This window comes from Pteropus alecto, unplaced genomic scaffold (assembly GCF_000325575.1).
Source record: "Pteropus alecto unplaced genomic scaffold, ASM32557v1 scaffold37, whole genome shotgun sequence".
NCBI lineage: Eukaryota > Metazoa > Chordata > Mammalia > Chiroptera > Pteropodidae > Pteropus > Pteropus alecto.
This window is the reverse complement of record NW_006440605.1, coordinates 398,017-411,311: the sequence shown is the minus strand read 5'-3', so window position 1 is coordinate 411,311 and position 13,295 is coordinate 398,017. Positions and strand designations below refer to the sequence as shown.

At 50.0% G+C, this 13,295-nt stretch overlaps 1 protein-coding gene across 2 annotated transcripts in view; it reads left to right on the top strand.

Moving 5' to 3' along the window:
• CERS4 (ceramide synthase 4) overlaps positions 1 to 4,779 on the top strand; it is a 23,988-nt gene extending 19,209 nt beyond the window's left edge. For both annotated transcript variants that reach the window (XM_006917219.3, XM_015593488.2), the window contains 8 exons: positions 489 to 607; positions 706 to 763; positions 1,084 to 1,134; positions 1,467 to 1,559; positions 1,801 to 1,929; positions 2,281 to 2,387; positions 4,075 to 4,231; positions 4,322 to 4,779. In XM_006917219.3, the coding sequence (XP_006917281.1) occupies positions 489 to 607; positions 706 to 763; positions 1,084 to 1,134; positions 1,467 to 1,559; positions 1,801 to 1,929; positions 2,281 to 2,387; positions 4,075 to 4,231; positions 4,322 to 4,498 (891 nt within the window). In that variant the 3' untranslated portion in view covers positions 4,499 to 4,779. The remainder of the gene's footprint in view (positions 1 to 488; positions 608 to 705; positions 764 to 1,083; positions 1,135 to 1,466; positions 1,560 to 1,800; positions 1,930 to 2,280; positions 2,388 to 4,074; positions 4,232 to 4,321) is intronic.
• The last annotated feature ends 8,516 nt before the right edge of the window (positions 4,780 to 13,295 follow it).

Here is a 13,295-nt window from a genome sequence, read left to right as displayed (position 1 = left end):
GCCATCTGTGCTGTAGCTGCCCAGTGCTGGGCTGGGTCCTGAGGGGGAGAGGGGAAGGAGAGGTCTTTCTGCCCTGGGGGGGGGGGCTGCTCCTGCAGAACAGAGCCTTGTGACATCCCCCCATCAGTCCCCATCTGCAGGGAGGGGTGGGGGCAGTGTCTCAACTGCCTGCCTGGAGTAGGAATGAAACCTCACTGTTCTAGAAGGAGGGCAGGAAAACCTCTATGGGGAGCTGCTCCCAGCCCCTCTCATAATCCCAGTCCCCATCAGTCACCTGCCTGTCCTGTGAGCAGGGCTGGGTTCTCAGGGCCTGACTGGGTGGGGGGCACCCAGTGACCCCCCCCTACTCCCCTGTCTCCATAGGTAGACAGCCCCAGTGGTGAGGTCTGGGGCCGCCAGGGGTGGGGGGCAGAGCTGGGTCCCACATATCCCAGAACAGGAGTGGGAAGCCACCTGCGTCACCTTGGCCCCCACCGCCTGCTCCCCAGGCTCAGATGGCTGTCCTGGCTGCCCAGTGCGGTCTCACGCTAAAGCAGACCCAACACTGGTTCCGGAGACGTCAGAACCAGGACCGGCCTTGCCTGACCAAGAAGTTCTGTGAGGCCAGGTCAGCCCGGGGCGGAGCTGGGGAGGGGGTGCCGGGAGTGCAGGGAGAGGCGTCCGCTGTGGTGGCAGCTGTCTCACGGGCTCCCTCCCCATCTGCAGCTGGAGGTTTGTCTTCTATCTGTGTTCCTTCTTTGGTGGCCTCTCGGTCCTCTACCACGTGAGTGTTCCTGGCTGCTTCCTGGGCCCTCCACCTGTCCCACAAGCACCTACTGTGCACCAGGCCTGGCTCGGGGTGGGGGTGTGGAGGGGTGCAGAGTGTGTGCACAGAGAAGGCAGAGAATGTGGCCAGGTCGTGGCGGATGTTCCCCCCTGAACTTGGGGCTGGGGATCCGGCGGTGAGCCAGCCCCTGGTCTCCGGTGAGAGCGGGGATGTCACCAGGCGACAAAGAGCAGAGCTGAGGCAGCGCCTGGAGGACTGGAGAAACCCAAGGAGCCCCCCGCGGGCGCGCTCATGCCTCAATGCCTGTGTCCCTGCAGGAGTCCTGGCTGTGGAAGCCGGCAATGTGCTGGGACAATTACCCAAACCAGGTGAGCGGGGTGGGGCAGAGGCTGGAAGGAGGTCTGGGGTGGTCAGAGTTCCTGTGGCCAGAGGTAGCAGAGCCAAACCTGGACGTGACATCGTAATTCCCCTCCGAGTCCTGCTCTGTGTCTGCCTCCCTGCGGAACGGAGAGCGGGGCCAGGAGTCAGCAAACCTGGAGGAGGCACTGCCACAACATCACTGCCCTTGGCCACCTCTAGGGATGGGGAGCTCACACCTTCTTTGCTCATCGGGATTCAAGCGTCCTGATTTTGAGCAAATCGGGGAGGGCCCTGAGCCATGCCGGGCCCCCACCGACCCTGCCCCACCTCCCTGCTGCAGCCCCTGAAGCCAGCTCTGTACTGCTGGTACCTCCTGGAGCTGAGCTTCTACATCTCGCTGCTGATGACGCTGCCCTTCGACGTCCGGCGCAAGGTGAGGCCCGGCCGAGTCCCGCTAGGGAAGTGATGTCCTGGGGGAGTCGGGTCCCAGGCTCGGGTGGGGAGGGATAGCCTCACCCCACACCTGGCAGTCCCTTGGCGCCTCAGGCAGGAAGCATGGAGTCTGCTGGGTCCAGATGCCAACCAATCCCCTGAGAGGGCCTGCTCCCAGCCCTGGGGGCCCCACCAGCCAGCCACCCAGCCTTGTCCCAGCTGCGACCCATCATCTCCCGCAGGATTTCAAGGAGCAGGTGGCACACCACGTGGTGACCATCACCCTCATCACCTTCTCCTACAGCGCCAACCTGCTGCGCATCGGCTCTCTGGTGCTGCTGCTGCACGACTCTGCGGACTACCTGTTGGAGGTGGGCCAGGCCACACCCCTCCCGGCTGCCCTCCCCCCTCCCACACGGCCCTGGGGCTGAGGCCCCCCCCCTCAGCTTTCCTGGAAGAGGAGACCCCACCCTACTCGGGCTCCCTGGGAGACTGCCCCTCTCTATCTTCATGGGAGGTGAGGCCACGCTTCCTCTTCTCTTGCAGAGATGAAGCTTCGCACACACATCCACTTTGTACCTTTCTAGACAATCCCTGGAGATAAGGCCCAGTCCCATGACCCCTTTTCCTTAAGGCGAGGCCCCTCCCCACCTGCTGCCCCGCCCCTACCGCCCACCTGAGTCCCTTTCTGCCACCTGAGTCCGTTTCTGCCGCCCTCGCAGGCCGGTAAGATGTTCAACTATGCACAGCAGCAGCGAGTGTGCAACTCTCTCTTCATCGTCTTCTCCATGATCTTCTTCTACACTCGCCTCGTGCTCTTCCCCACCCAGTGAGTCCAGTGCGGGGGCTGGGAAGGTGGGCACGCACATCTGTGATCCCGCCTGCCTCACCCTTGGTTCCAGAACCAGGGGGCAGGGGATGTTGTCTGGGAGGCATCCAGGAAGAGGCAAGGAAGGGTACTGAGTCTCCAGCCCAGGGTACGGCATAGGCAAAGGACCAGAGGTTCGAGAGACGGACCTGAGCTCAGTCCTCATGCCCCTGTGTGCCTGGAACGTGGTCAGGCACCAGCTCACTAAAGCCTTTTTTTTTTTTTTCCCCCACTAAAGTCTTTACCCACTCTATTTGCTGAGCCTCTCACTGCAGAGGGAGCTACGTGAAGATCCCTGCTCACAAGGAGCTGACATGGGGCGGGGGGATAAAATAAAGCAAACAAGTAGAATATTGAGCATGCAAGGGAGTGACTGTATTAAAAGATCAGGCACCAGAAGTGTGTGGGTAGTTGGGTTTAGGTCTGTCAGGGAAGGCACCACTGACAGCGTTGGTTCAGAAAGACTGGAGGGAAGTGAGGGAGAAAACTGTTCTGATCCCAGCAGAAGAGCCTTCCAGGCAGAGGGAACAGCACATGCAAAGCCCCTGAGGCTGGACAGTGCCCTGCATGTTGGAAGAACAGAGGGGAGGCCTGTGTGGCAGGATCAGAGTGAGCTAGGGGGAGAGAGGGGGGAGCTGAGAACAGGAAGGAGACCAGGTAGGTGGTGCAAGGCCTTATGGCCTGCGGGGAGGGCTTGGGTTTTTATCCAAATGAAGTGGAGGGTTCTGAGCAGAGGAGGGGCAGACCTGACTTGGTTGCTCACAGGCGCCCTCTGGTGGCTGCAGAGAGAATTAGTGAGAGCCCACCTCCCGCTCAAGACTAGGGCAGAGATTGCTCTGGTCTGGTGCAGGTGAGAGAAATGAGTGGACTCAGAAGTGGGGGATGACTCAAGGGTCGTGAGATGGTAATGAGCTCAGCGTTGCTCCTTGAGGATCAGGAGCTCAGCTCTGGCCGTGCTAGGTTTGAAGGGCCTACAGCCCACCCCATCCCCAACAGTCATGGAGGAAGCGGTGGGCACCCCAGCGTGGGGTTCCAGGGAGAGATGCGGTGTCCAGTGTTTGCAGCCACAAGACTGGACAGCATCACCTGTCCAAGTGCAGACAGAGAGGCCCAGTCCTGGGGCCCCTGATGTTTTCAGATCGGGGGTGGGGGCTTGGGGGGCCACCGCAGAGGAGCCGCAGAGAGAGCAGCCATAAAGTGGAGAGACAGGAGGGTGGTCCCTGAAGGCACGTGAGGAAAGGGTGTCAGGAAGGGCCAGCCGAGTGCCTGCTGCCTGAGCCAGGCAGATCACTGGTGACCTTACAGCTGACCTGGGTGAGGGTGGCAGGGGGTGAGAGCCTGCTGGGTAGGGGGAGAAGGGCATCTGAGGAGAGAAGGTCTGAAAGGACCACCCAGGAAAGCAGCTGCCCCCTAGAGGTTCGTGGTTGTGCAAGGCCAGCCAGCAAGCTCCTGGTCCTCCTCATGACTGTTAACATGACCACGTGAGGGGGCATTTAAATGCCCAGCTGAAGAGCACAGGTATTACTCTGGGGGTTGTGGGGAGCCATTGAAGGTTCCGGAGCAGAGAAGGTCACTCAAGTTAGAGCTTGCTAGGCCGGGGCGCTAGAGTAGCTGGCGAAGCCCCACCTCGCCTTCCTGCCCGCCTCAGGATCCTCTACACCACGTACTACGATTCCATCGCCAACTCCGGTCCCTTCTTTGGCTATTACTTCTTCAACTCGCTGCTGACGCTGCTGCAGCTGCTGCACGTGTTTTGGTCTTTCCTCGTCCTTCGCATGCTCCACAGCTTCACAAAGAAAGGCCAGGTAGGGCCCAGCAAGGGTGGGCTCGCGGGCGCCTCCCCAGAGCCCCAGCCCAGCTCACCCTCCGCCTCATCCCCACTCCTTGTCCCCCAGCTAGAGAATGACATTCGCAGCGACATGGAGGAGTCAGACTCCAGCGAAGGGGAGGCAGCCCAGGAGTGTCTGCGGCTGAAGAACGGGGCAGCTCCGGGGTCCGGGGCAGCCCCTGCTGATGGCCCTCGGAGCCGGGCAGCCAGGCAGCTGCCCAATGGGCACATGTCAGCCACGTAGCTGGCCAAGGATTGGCTGTGAGGGGCCGCCCCCAGCGCCTTGGATTTGTGGGGAGGCTGGACCGGCGGCCCTTGGCCCAGGCCGTGGGGAAGGCTGATGATCTGTCTCCAGCTCCTACCTTCTGCCCACCCTCTCTCCTTCCCTTGGGCCAGTGGACAGAGCTGGGGCAGTGGGCAGCAGCAGGGTGCTGCGCCTCGCCAGAGCTACCTCCAGGTTGCATCCTGGGAACTGTTAAGAGCCCCAGGCTGAAAGGGGTCCAATAAAACTTGAATGGAGCCACATTCTCTGCCTGAGTGTTTGTGTCCCTGTCATAGCTCATCGGAGGCCCCAAGGAAACCAGGACTCTGCTTACATACCCCACGGATGGGATACTCACCGCCACCCTGAGACACGCGCCCAGTCCCAGGGGGTCCAGACAGCATGAGGCCCTGATCCCCAGCCAACGCCTTAGCCAAGCCGCCTCCTTCCAGCTTTCAGCCAGCTGCTCACAGACCCAGCTTACAGATGAGAAGGCAGCAGACCTGGTCCAAGGTCACGGAGATGAGAGGGGAGGCTCATGCCTGTCCTCACGGCTCCCGCTCAAGATGGGCTGAACCCCGCCCTCCTGGTCCTGGGGCCTCCCTGGAGACAGTGAAATAGGGCCTGGGGGGGCGGGCATTCCCACCGGCTTCCCAAGGATCAGCCTGGGTGTGGTCACTGTCTATCTCTTCAGAAACATTATGGAAGGTGTCCCTTGCCTCCCCAGCTGAGACAGGCTGAAGGGACTATGTCCCATACCCCAGAAATCACAGCCACAAGGCCCTACGCAGGGCCAGGACGTGCTGCCTTCAGGGGAACAAAAGGAAGAGGTGAGTTATAGAAAAGAGAGAAATAGGAGACGGCAGAGGACACGGGCACTGCGGGAGGACACGGGGGAGAGGAAGTGTGTTCGAGACAGGACAGATCGTGAGATAGAAAACAGGGCCCATCTGAGAGACAATAATCAGCTTGGAGCCCGGGCAGGTGAGGGGAGCAGGAGAGGTGAGGGAGGGTGGACGTGTTGAGACCGGCTGAAGGACAACGGGGAGCGAGAGAAGGGGAAAGGGGGTGGGGACACGGGGCCGGGAGGGAAACGGTCTCTACTTTGTCTCCGAGAGGTGAGGATGGAGGGAGAGGAAGGAAGAGGGAAGAGAAAGGTGTTCGAGACGCTGAGAAGGAGGGACTAGGAAGACAGGAAAGAACCAAGAGCACAGGGGACAGACAGGTGGCGGGGGGGTGACAGCAAACAGGAGAAGGGAACGGAGGGCGTTGGGGAGATGGGAAGGGGCGCTGGAGAGAAAGCAGAGCCAAGTGGCTTTAGTCCTGAGAGACTCAGGTTGAGGAGAAGAGAAGAAACAAGCAAAGAAAGCTGGGAAGGACTGGCCACCGATACGGATGGAAACTCAGGACGGGGTGGTGGTCTGGAAGCCACGAAAAGAAACTTTTTCAAGACGGAGACAGCTCCTGATACTTCCACAGGAGCAGCCAGTTATGCCTTGTGATCAAAAACCAGAGTAATCGAACAGGAATCATAGTAAAGGTGAAAGACGGGAGAATAAAAAATGGAGGAGAAAAAGAAGAAGAGGATGTAGAAACTGGAAAAGGAACGAGAGGAAGAAGGGGACAAAAAATGGAAGAGGAGGAAGAATATCCAAAGGAAAGATAAGTCAATGAACCCCTACGGACACTCTGGGCAACATCTGAGTTAAACAAACGACCCGCAAAAGGAGATAGTCTATCGTTTGCTTTGAATTTGACAGGACAGAAAAACAGATGATAGTTTTTTTAAAAAAGAAATTAAAGAAATATAAGAAAAGGAACAAGCGAAACACGTGATTAAAAGGAGTTAAGAACATCAATGTTTTTAACAGCTGTATATAGAATTTTATATATTTGTGTATGTTTATATACAAATCCTTATGTATCACCTCACTGTCACTCTAAACCATGAGGGAACTGAGTGATTTCATCGACAACTGCGAGTTCCTAAATAGCCAAGCCTGAATTTGCACTTCCATCTCTCAGCTGTAAATGCCGTGTTTTCAGTTGTAACCTGGGAAATGGTCCAGGCTACATCGATGTGTGTTGCACATGTAATGTTTAGATACTCTCAGTTTTCTCTCTTAAAATTCCTATTGAAAATATTTCAATTATCTTCTTGTACCTTCGCCTCCGTAACTTCCTTACCTCTTTGAAATTTTTAAATGTGTTTCGGGAAGCTCCTTCTTGTCCTTCAGTGGAAACCGTCTTCAGACCTTAACATATTTTGATACATATTAAATACATGACTCTGTTAAGAAACCAAAAAAAAAAAGAAAAAAAAGAAAAGAAAAAACAGCTGAGGGGAGAGAGAGAGCGGATCAGAGCTTGGAAAGATGAGGTGTCAGAGGAAGGACTCGGGAGAAGATAGAAAGACCCGAAAGGAAGAAAGGGAGAGAGAGGAGAATAACAAAAAAGAACCAAGGCAGCATGAGGGTTGTTATCTAGGACGAACGTGAAGGAATAAATCTTAAGAGAGAAGCAGATCCCGAGAGGATGGCGGCATGAAGAGATGAACAGGTTGCTCAGAGGGGAAAGATGCAACTGGCCTTGAAACAAATCAGCAAGATGCTCCACATAAAAAAAAGTGTGAACGAAAATTCTTGACAGCGATCCTGGCAAAAATAGTGGTGGTGGCGCCCTCTGCTGGTGATATTTGCAGGGACAATGGCCTTGTCACGGTAGTAACTGGAAGTATAAATGCATTTCTTCTTTATCCCTAAAGAGACACGCAGATCTCCTTAGTACACATAAAAATCAGTAAGGAAAGGACAACCAACCTAAAAAGAAAATGGAAAAAAGAGACACTATGCACAGATACAGAAGAGGAGACACGGTCCATAAACATAAAGACGCATTCGATCTCATTCATAACCGGGAAAATTCCAAGCAAGACTGTGAGATGCCGTGAACACTAACTTGCCTGGCAAAGATAAAGAAATTGGACAAAGCGAGTGCTGGAGGAGATGGGGGTCAATAACAATCACATATTACTGGGGAGAGTGTAAGCTGGTACAATCATTTACAACCAGTTGGCAGCATGTAAAATTGTTGACCATTTTATAAAGTTCAAAAGCAACTCAAACAAAATGATTTATTATTTAGGCATGAACATCTGTCTAGCAAAACTACGGTAGACCTCCAGCAGATGCCTGAAACCAGGAATTGCACCAAACTCTATATGTACTGTTTTATTGATTTCTGGAATTTTCCATTTAAAATTTTTGGACCATAATCGACCACTGGTAACTGAAACCATGGAAAGCAAAACCACAGATTAGGGGCTACTATTGTAATTCTTTAACAAACAAAATAAAACACAAAATTTAAAAGAGCGATATATTACTTTTGATTGTGGGGGGAGGGGGCTTCAGGTAGATATAAATACTGTCACTGTTCTAGCTTTTGAGGTTGTGAATGTGGGGAAGGATACTCATATTATTAATAAGTACAATTGAAAAAGGATACGCAAAAAGACAGCCCGCAGCATGGGAGAAAGTATTTGCATATATCTGAAAAGGGCCTAGAACCCAAAACATGTAAAGAACATTTACAACTCAATAACAACAACAAAAAAAAGGGCGAAGGACTTGAATTGACATTTTCCCAAAGACGATATCCAAATAGCCAACAAGCACATAAGATGTTCAATAAATCAAAGGCTGTTCAATGTAAATCAAAACCACAGGATACCACTTCACATCCATGAGGATGGATATAGCAAAACATAAAATAACCGGTGTTGGTAAGGATGTGGAAAAATTGGAAAAACTCTCACACATTTTTGTTGGGAATGTAAAATGGTTATTCGCTGTGCAACAGTTTGGTGGCTCCTCAAAAAGTTAAACAATTACCATATGAGCCAGCAATTCTACTCCTAAGTATCTACCTAAACGAGTTGCAGAGACTCAAATACTTGTACATGAATGTCATAGCAGCACTGTTCACATAGCCAAAAGATGGAAACCCAAATGTCCATCAACAGGTGAATGTGTAAACAAATTGTAGTAGATCCATACAATGTGCTATTATTATTCGGCCATAAAAAGGAAATACTGATACATGCTGACCCTCAAAACCATTGTTAAGTGAAAGAAGCCAGACACAAAAAGTCATACATTTTATGATTCCTTTTATATGAAATATCCAGAATAACTAAACCTATAAAAATAGAATGCAGATTGATAGACACCAGGGGTTGGGGGTAGGAGGGAAGATTGGAAATAACTGTTTAATGAGTAGAGTTTGTGTGTGTGTGTGTGTGCATGCACGCGTGTGTGAAATTCAATAAAGAACTCTCAAATATCAGTGAGAAAAAGAGCCATCCAACAGCCAAGAGATCAACAGGATATGAACAGGCAAGTCATAGGAATGGAATTTCCAAAATGTAGGTAAATACAATAGAATGGTATTCAGTCTTAAAGAAGAAGGATGTTCTGACACATGCTATGATGTAAACTGTGAGGACATTCTAAAATAAGCCAGACACAGAAAGACAAATACTGTGTGATTCCACTTCGATAAGGTCCCTAGAAGAATCAACTTCATAGAGACAGAAAGTAGATGGTGGGCAACAGGAGCTGGGGAGAGGGAGAAATGGGGTCATTTAATGGGTATGGAGTTTCAGTTTTGCAAGATAAAGAGTTCTGGAGGTTAGTTACACAACAGTGTGAATATACTTAACATTACTGACCTGCACCCTTAAAAATAGTTAAGATTGGAAAAAAAGAAAAAAAACAACAGAACAAAAATAAATAAAAAATTAAGATGGTAAATTTTGTTATGTGTATTTTTGCCACAACTTAAAAAAAATGGAAAAGTCAGTAAACTAGGAATAGGGGGCACTTCCTCAACTTAATAGAGAACATCTACCCCAAAAACCTTACAGCTAACATCATACTTAATGGTGAGAAACTCGAAGCTTTGCCACTAAAATCAAGACAAGGCAACAATGTCCCCTCTCATCATGCCTTCCCACGTCGTACTAGAAGTCTAGCTAACGCAACAAGACAAGAAAAGGAAATAAAAGAGATACAGATTGGAAAGGAAGAAATAAAACTTTGTTCATGGATAATATGATCATCTATGCAGAAGACAAAAAAACACCTACCGAAAACCCCTTCTGGAACTAATGTGCCATTATAGTAACATTGCGAGATACTAGGTTAATACACAAAAGTCAATTTCCTATGTACCAGCAATTACAAATTGGCATTTGAAATTAAAAACAAAACCACTTACATTAGCACCCCCAAAATTAAATACTTTGGCATAAATCTAACAAAGTATGTATAAGTTCTATATGAGAAAAACTACAAAATTCTGTTGAAAGAAATCAAAGAATAGGTGAATAGATCAGTGGAACAGAATAGAAAGCTCTGAAGTAGACTTCCATAAACATAGTCAACTGATGTGTGACAAAGGATCAAAGGCAATACAATGGGAAAAAATAGTCTTTTGAACAAATGGTGCTGGGACGACTGGACGTCTACAGGCAAAAACATGAATCTAGACACAAAATTTACTCCTTTCAAAAATGAACTCAAATGGACCACAGACCTGAATGTAAAATGCAAAACTAAAATTTCTAGAAGGTAACATAGGAGAAAACACAGGTGATCTTGGGTTCAGTGATGACTTTTTAGACATTAAAAAGGCATGATCCATGAAAGAATGGATAAGCTGGATTTTATTCTAATTAAAATTTTCTACTCAGTGAAAGACACTATCGAGGGAGGGAAGACAGGCACAGACTAGGAGAAAAATTTGCAAAAGACAAATCTGATCAAGAACTCTTGAAGTCCTTTATCTGAGATACATGAAGAACTCTTAAAACTCAGCAGAAACAACCCAATTAGGAAATGGCCAAAGATCACTGAAGAAGATATGCAGACTGCAAATAAGCATATGAAAACATCACACGTGACATGCCATCAGGGAAATACACGTAAACTGAAATCGCAAGGAGACAGCACTACACGCCGATTGAAATGGCCCAGATCCAGAACACCGACCTCGCGGAGTGTGGGCCAGGATGGCGGCAGCGGCCCCTCACTCTGCCGGTGGCCGTGCAAGATGGTGCAGCCGCCGTGGGAGGTAGTTTGGCGGATTCTCACAAAACTAAACAGACTCATATGGCCCAGCACCCGTGCTCCTTGGTATTTACTCGACAGAGCTGGAAACTTGTGTCCACACAAAAACCTGCACTTGAATGTTTACGGCGGCCACCTAGATGTCTTTTAGTAGGCGAGTGGATAAACTGTGGTACATCCAGACGATGGAAAGAAATGAGCTATGAAGCCACAAAAAGACTTAAATGCCTATTACTGAGTGAAAGAAGCCAATCTGAAAAGCCTACTTAATGGGTGCTTCCAACTGTATGACATTCTGGAAGGCAAAACTATGGAGTCAGTGAAAAGATTAGTGATTTCCAGGAGTTGGAGGCAGGGAGGGATGAACAGGCAGAGTGCAGAAGATTTTTAGGGCAGTGAAACTACTCTGTATGATACTGAACGGTAGATACATTTGTCCAAACCCATAGAGTGTACAACACCGAGAGCGACCTGTAATGTAATCTGTGGACTCTGGGTGACTGTGATGTGGCCATCAATTGTAACGGTGCACCACTCTGCTGTGGGATGTCGATAACGGGGGAGGCTGTGCTTGTGTGAGGGCAGCGGGCACAGGAAATCTCTGTACCTTCTACTCAATTCGCTGGGAACCTAGAATTGCTCTAGAAAATAAAATCTATTACAATTTTTTAAAAGACAGCATCACGAGTAATCAAGAAAATGCCCACTGAAATAGCCTTGAGATTTTCCAACCATAAGGTTGGGGGAAAATAATTAAGTTAGATAATATCGAGTGTTAATGAGGTTGTGGAAGAAATGGTATTCTCCTGAGGGTGAAGAAGGGTCCGGTTGGGACCCCCACAGTAGAGGCATCACAGTGTCCTCGGCTTCACTTTTCCTTGCCCTGTAGCTTATCAATAGATTGTCCCCAGAGGCTCGACCCAGAGCTCAGAACGTCCCCTGCCATAGAAAGTTGCCCTGAAACATAATTAATGCCTTAGGCTAACTGATCGCGACCCTCCTGGTCTAGCATTCTTTCCAGACTACTTTGTTCCCGGGCCAAGTTGCCAGAAGAACGGCTCCATGAAGCATACTGGACCCCCCGCCCAGAACCATCACGTAGGCCCTGGAATAATGCCTGTCTAGCATTCTTTCCAGACTACTTTGTTCCCGGGCTGCTGACGCCTCCAGAGGACCATGTTGCCAGAAGCACGGCTCCATGAAGCATACTGGACCCCCCACCCAGAACCATCACGTAGGCCCTGGAATAATGCCGAGATTTTCCCTGAGATACCCTCAGCCGGACAGAGAAGGCAAGGCAGTTTTGAAGGTGTTAACCTGCTGCCTTCTCAGACCACCGGTGCTCTGACAATAAACGCTTATTCTCAACATCCCAACTCCTGTGTCCGTGTTGGCTGAGCGGCACAGGCAGCATGGGCCCTGGACTCGGCTGCCGTCTGGTTTCAGGCGGTGTGGAATAGACATTGATACAAGTTGTTCTGGAAGACAACTGCGTGCTAAATAAAGTGAAAACATGCTGATCCAACAGGCCAGCCAGCGTAGCACTTCTCGGCATCCCAGACACAATAGGAGTGCCTGAGGATGGCAGAGGCATATCCTAGTAGGAACAGAAAACTATCCCAAAAGCCAGTAATATGGAAACGTGTTAATAAAATGCATGTTTTTGTTTTTGTTTTTTACTACATATCACTATGAGTTACATTCATATTATCGGCATGGATACCAAAAACATGGTTGAGCAAAAAAATGTTAATGAGATGGGAAGAATGGGGTGGGTGTGAATCTACCTCTCTATGAAGGACAAAACCTAGAGGATTTCCCAATCAAATTTTATCAGCATTTCCAGTAGCAGGTAATTTCCATCTCATTCAGGTTGACACAAAGAATAGAAAAAAGGGAACGGAAAAGAACACTCAACCTCTTTTAAGAGGATAATACAACCTACAAAGCCAAACCAGACAGGGCCAGCATGTGGATGAGCCTTGAAAATATGATGCTCAGTGAGAGAAGCCAGACCCAAAAGGTGACATAGCACAGGCCTGTTTATAGGAAACGTCCAGAACCCGCAGATTCACAACAGACAGGAGGCAGATTAAGGGGCACCTCTGTGGCCGTCCCCCACCATCTCTGACATTGGATCTTATAACCACCCTCGCCCCACTCCCTCCAGACTTCCTGTTTCTGGAACACATATCCGCCTCAGGCCCTTTGTACTTGCTGTTCCCTCTTCCCCAGCGTTTTTCACCCACACACCTGTACAGCTCACTCACCCCTTTCCATCTTTCAAGTTTCTACCCAAATGTCTCCCTGTTCACAAGGCTTCTTTTGACTAATATAAAGAGTGACTCATCTTTCCCCCAACCCAGCATGCCTTTCTCTCCTACTCAGCTTTTAGTCCCCAGGAATTTAGCACCATCTGTTTGGTTTATTAGTTGGTTCTGTGTCCCCTCCCCCTACTTCCACATCAGCGAGGAGGAGGCTTTGTTCTTGGCAAGGCATTGTCTCTAGCACTTAGGCCAATGCCTGGCACTTAGCTGCGCAACTACAAATTAATCTACGAACACAGCAAACACAATGCAATCCCAATCGAAGTCCCAAAGAGATCTTTTGTGAAGCGTGACAAGCTCATGAAAAGATTCACGAACTCC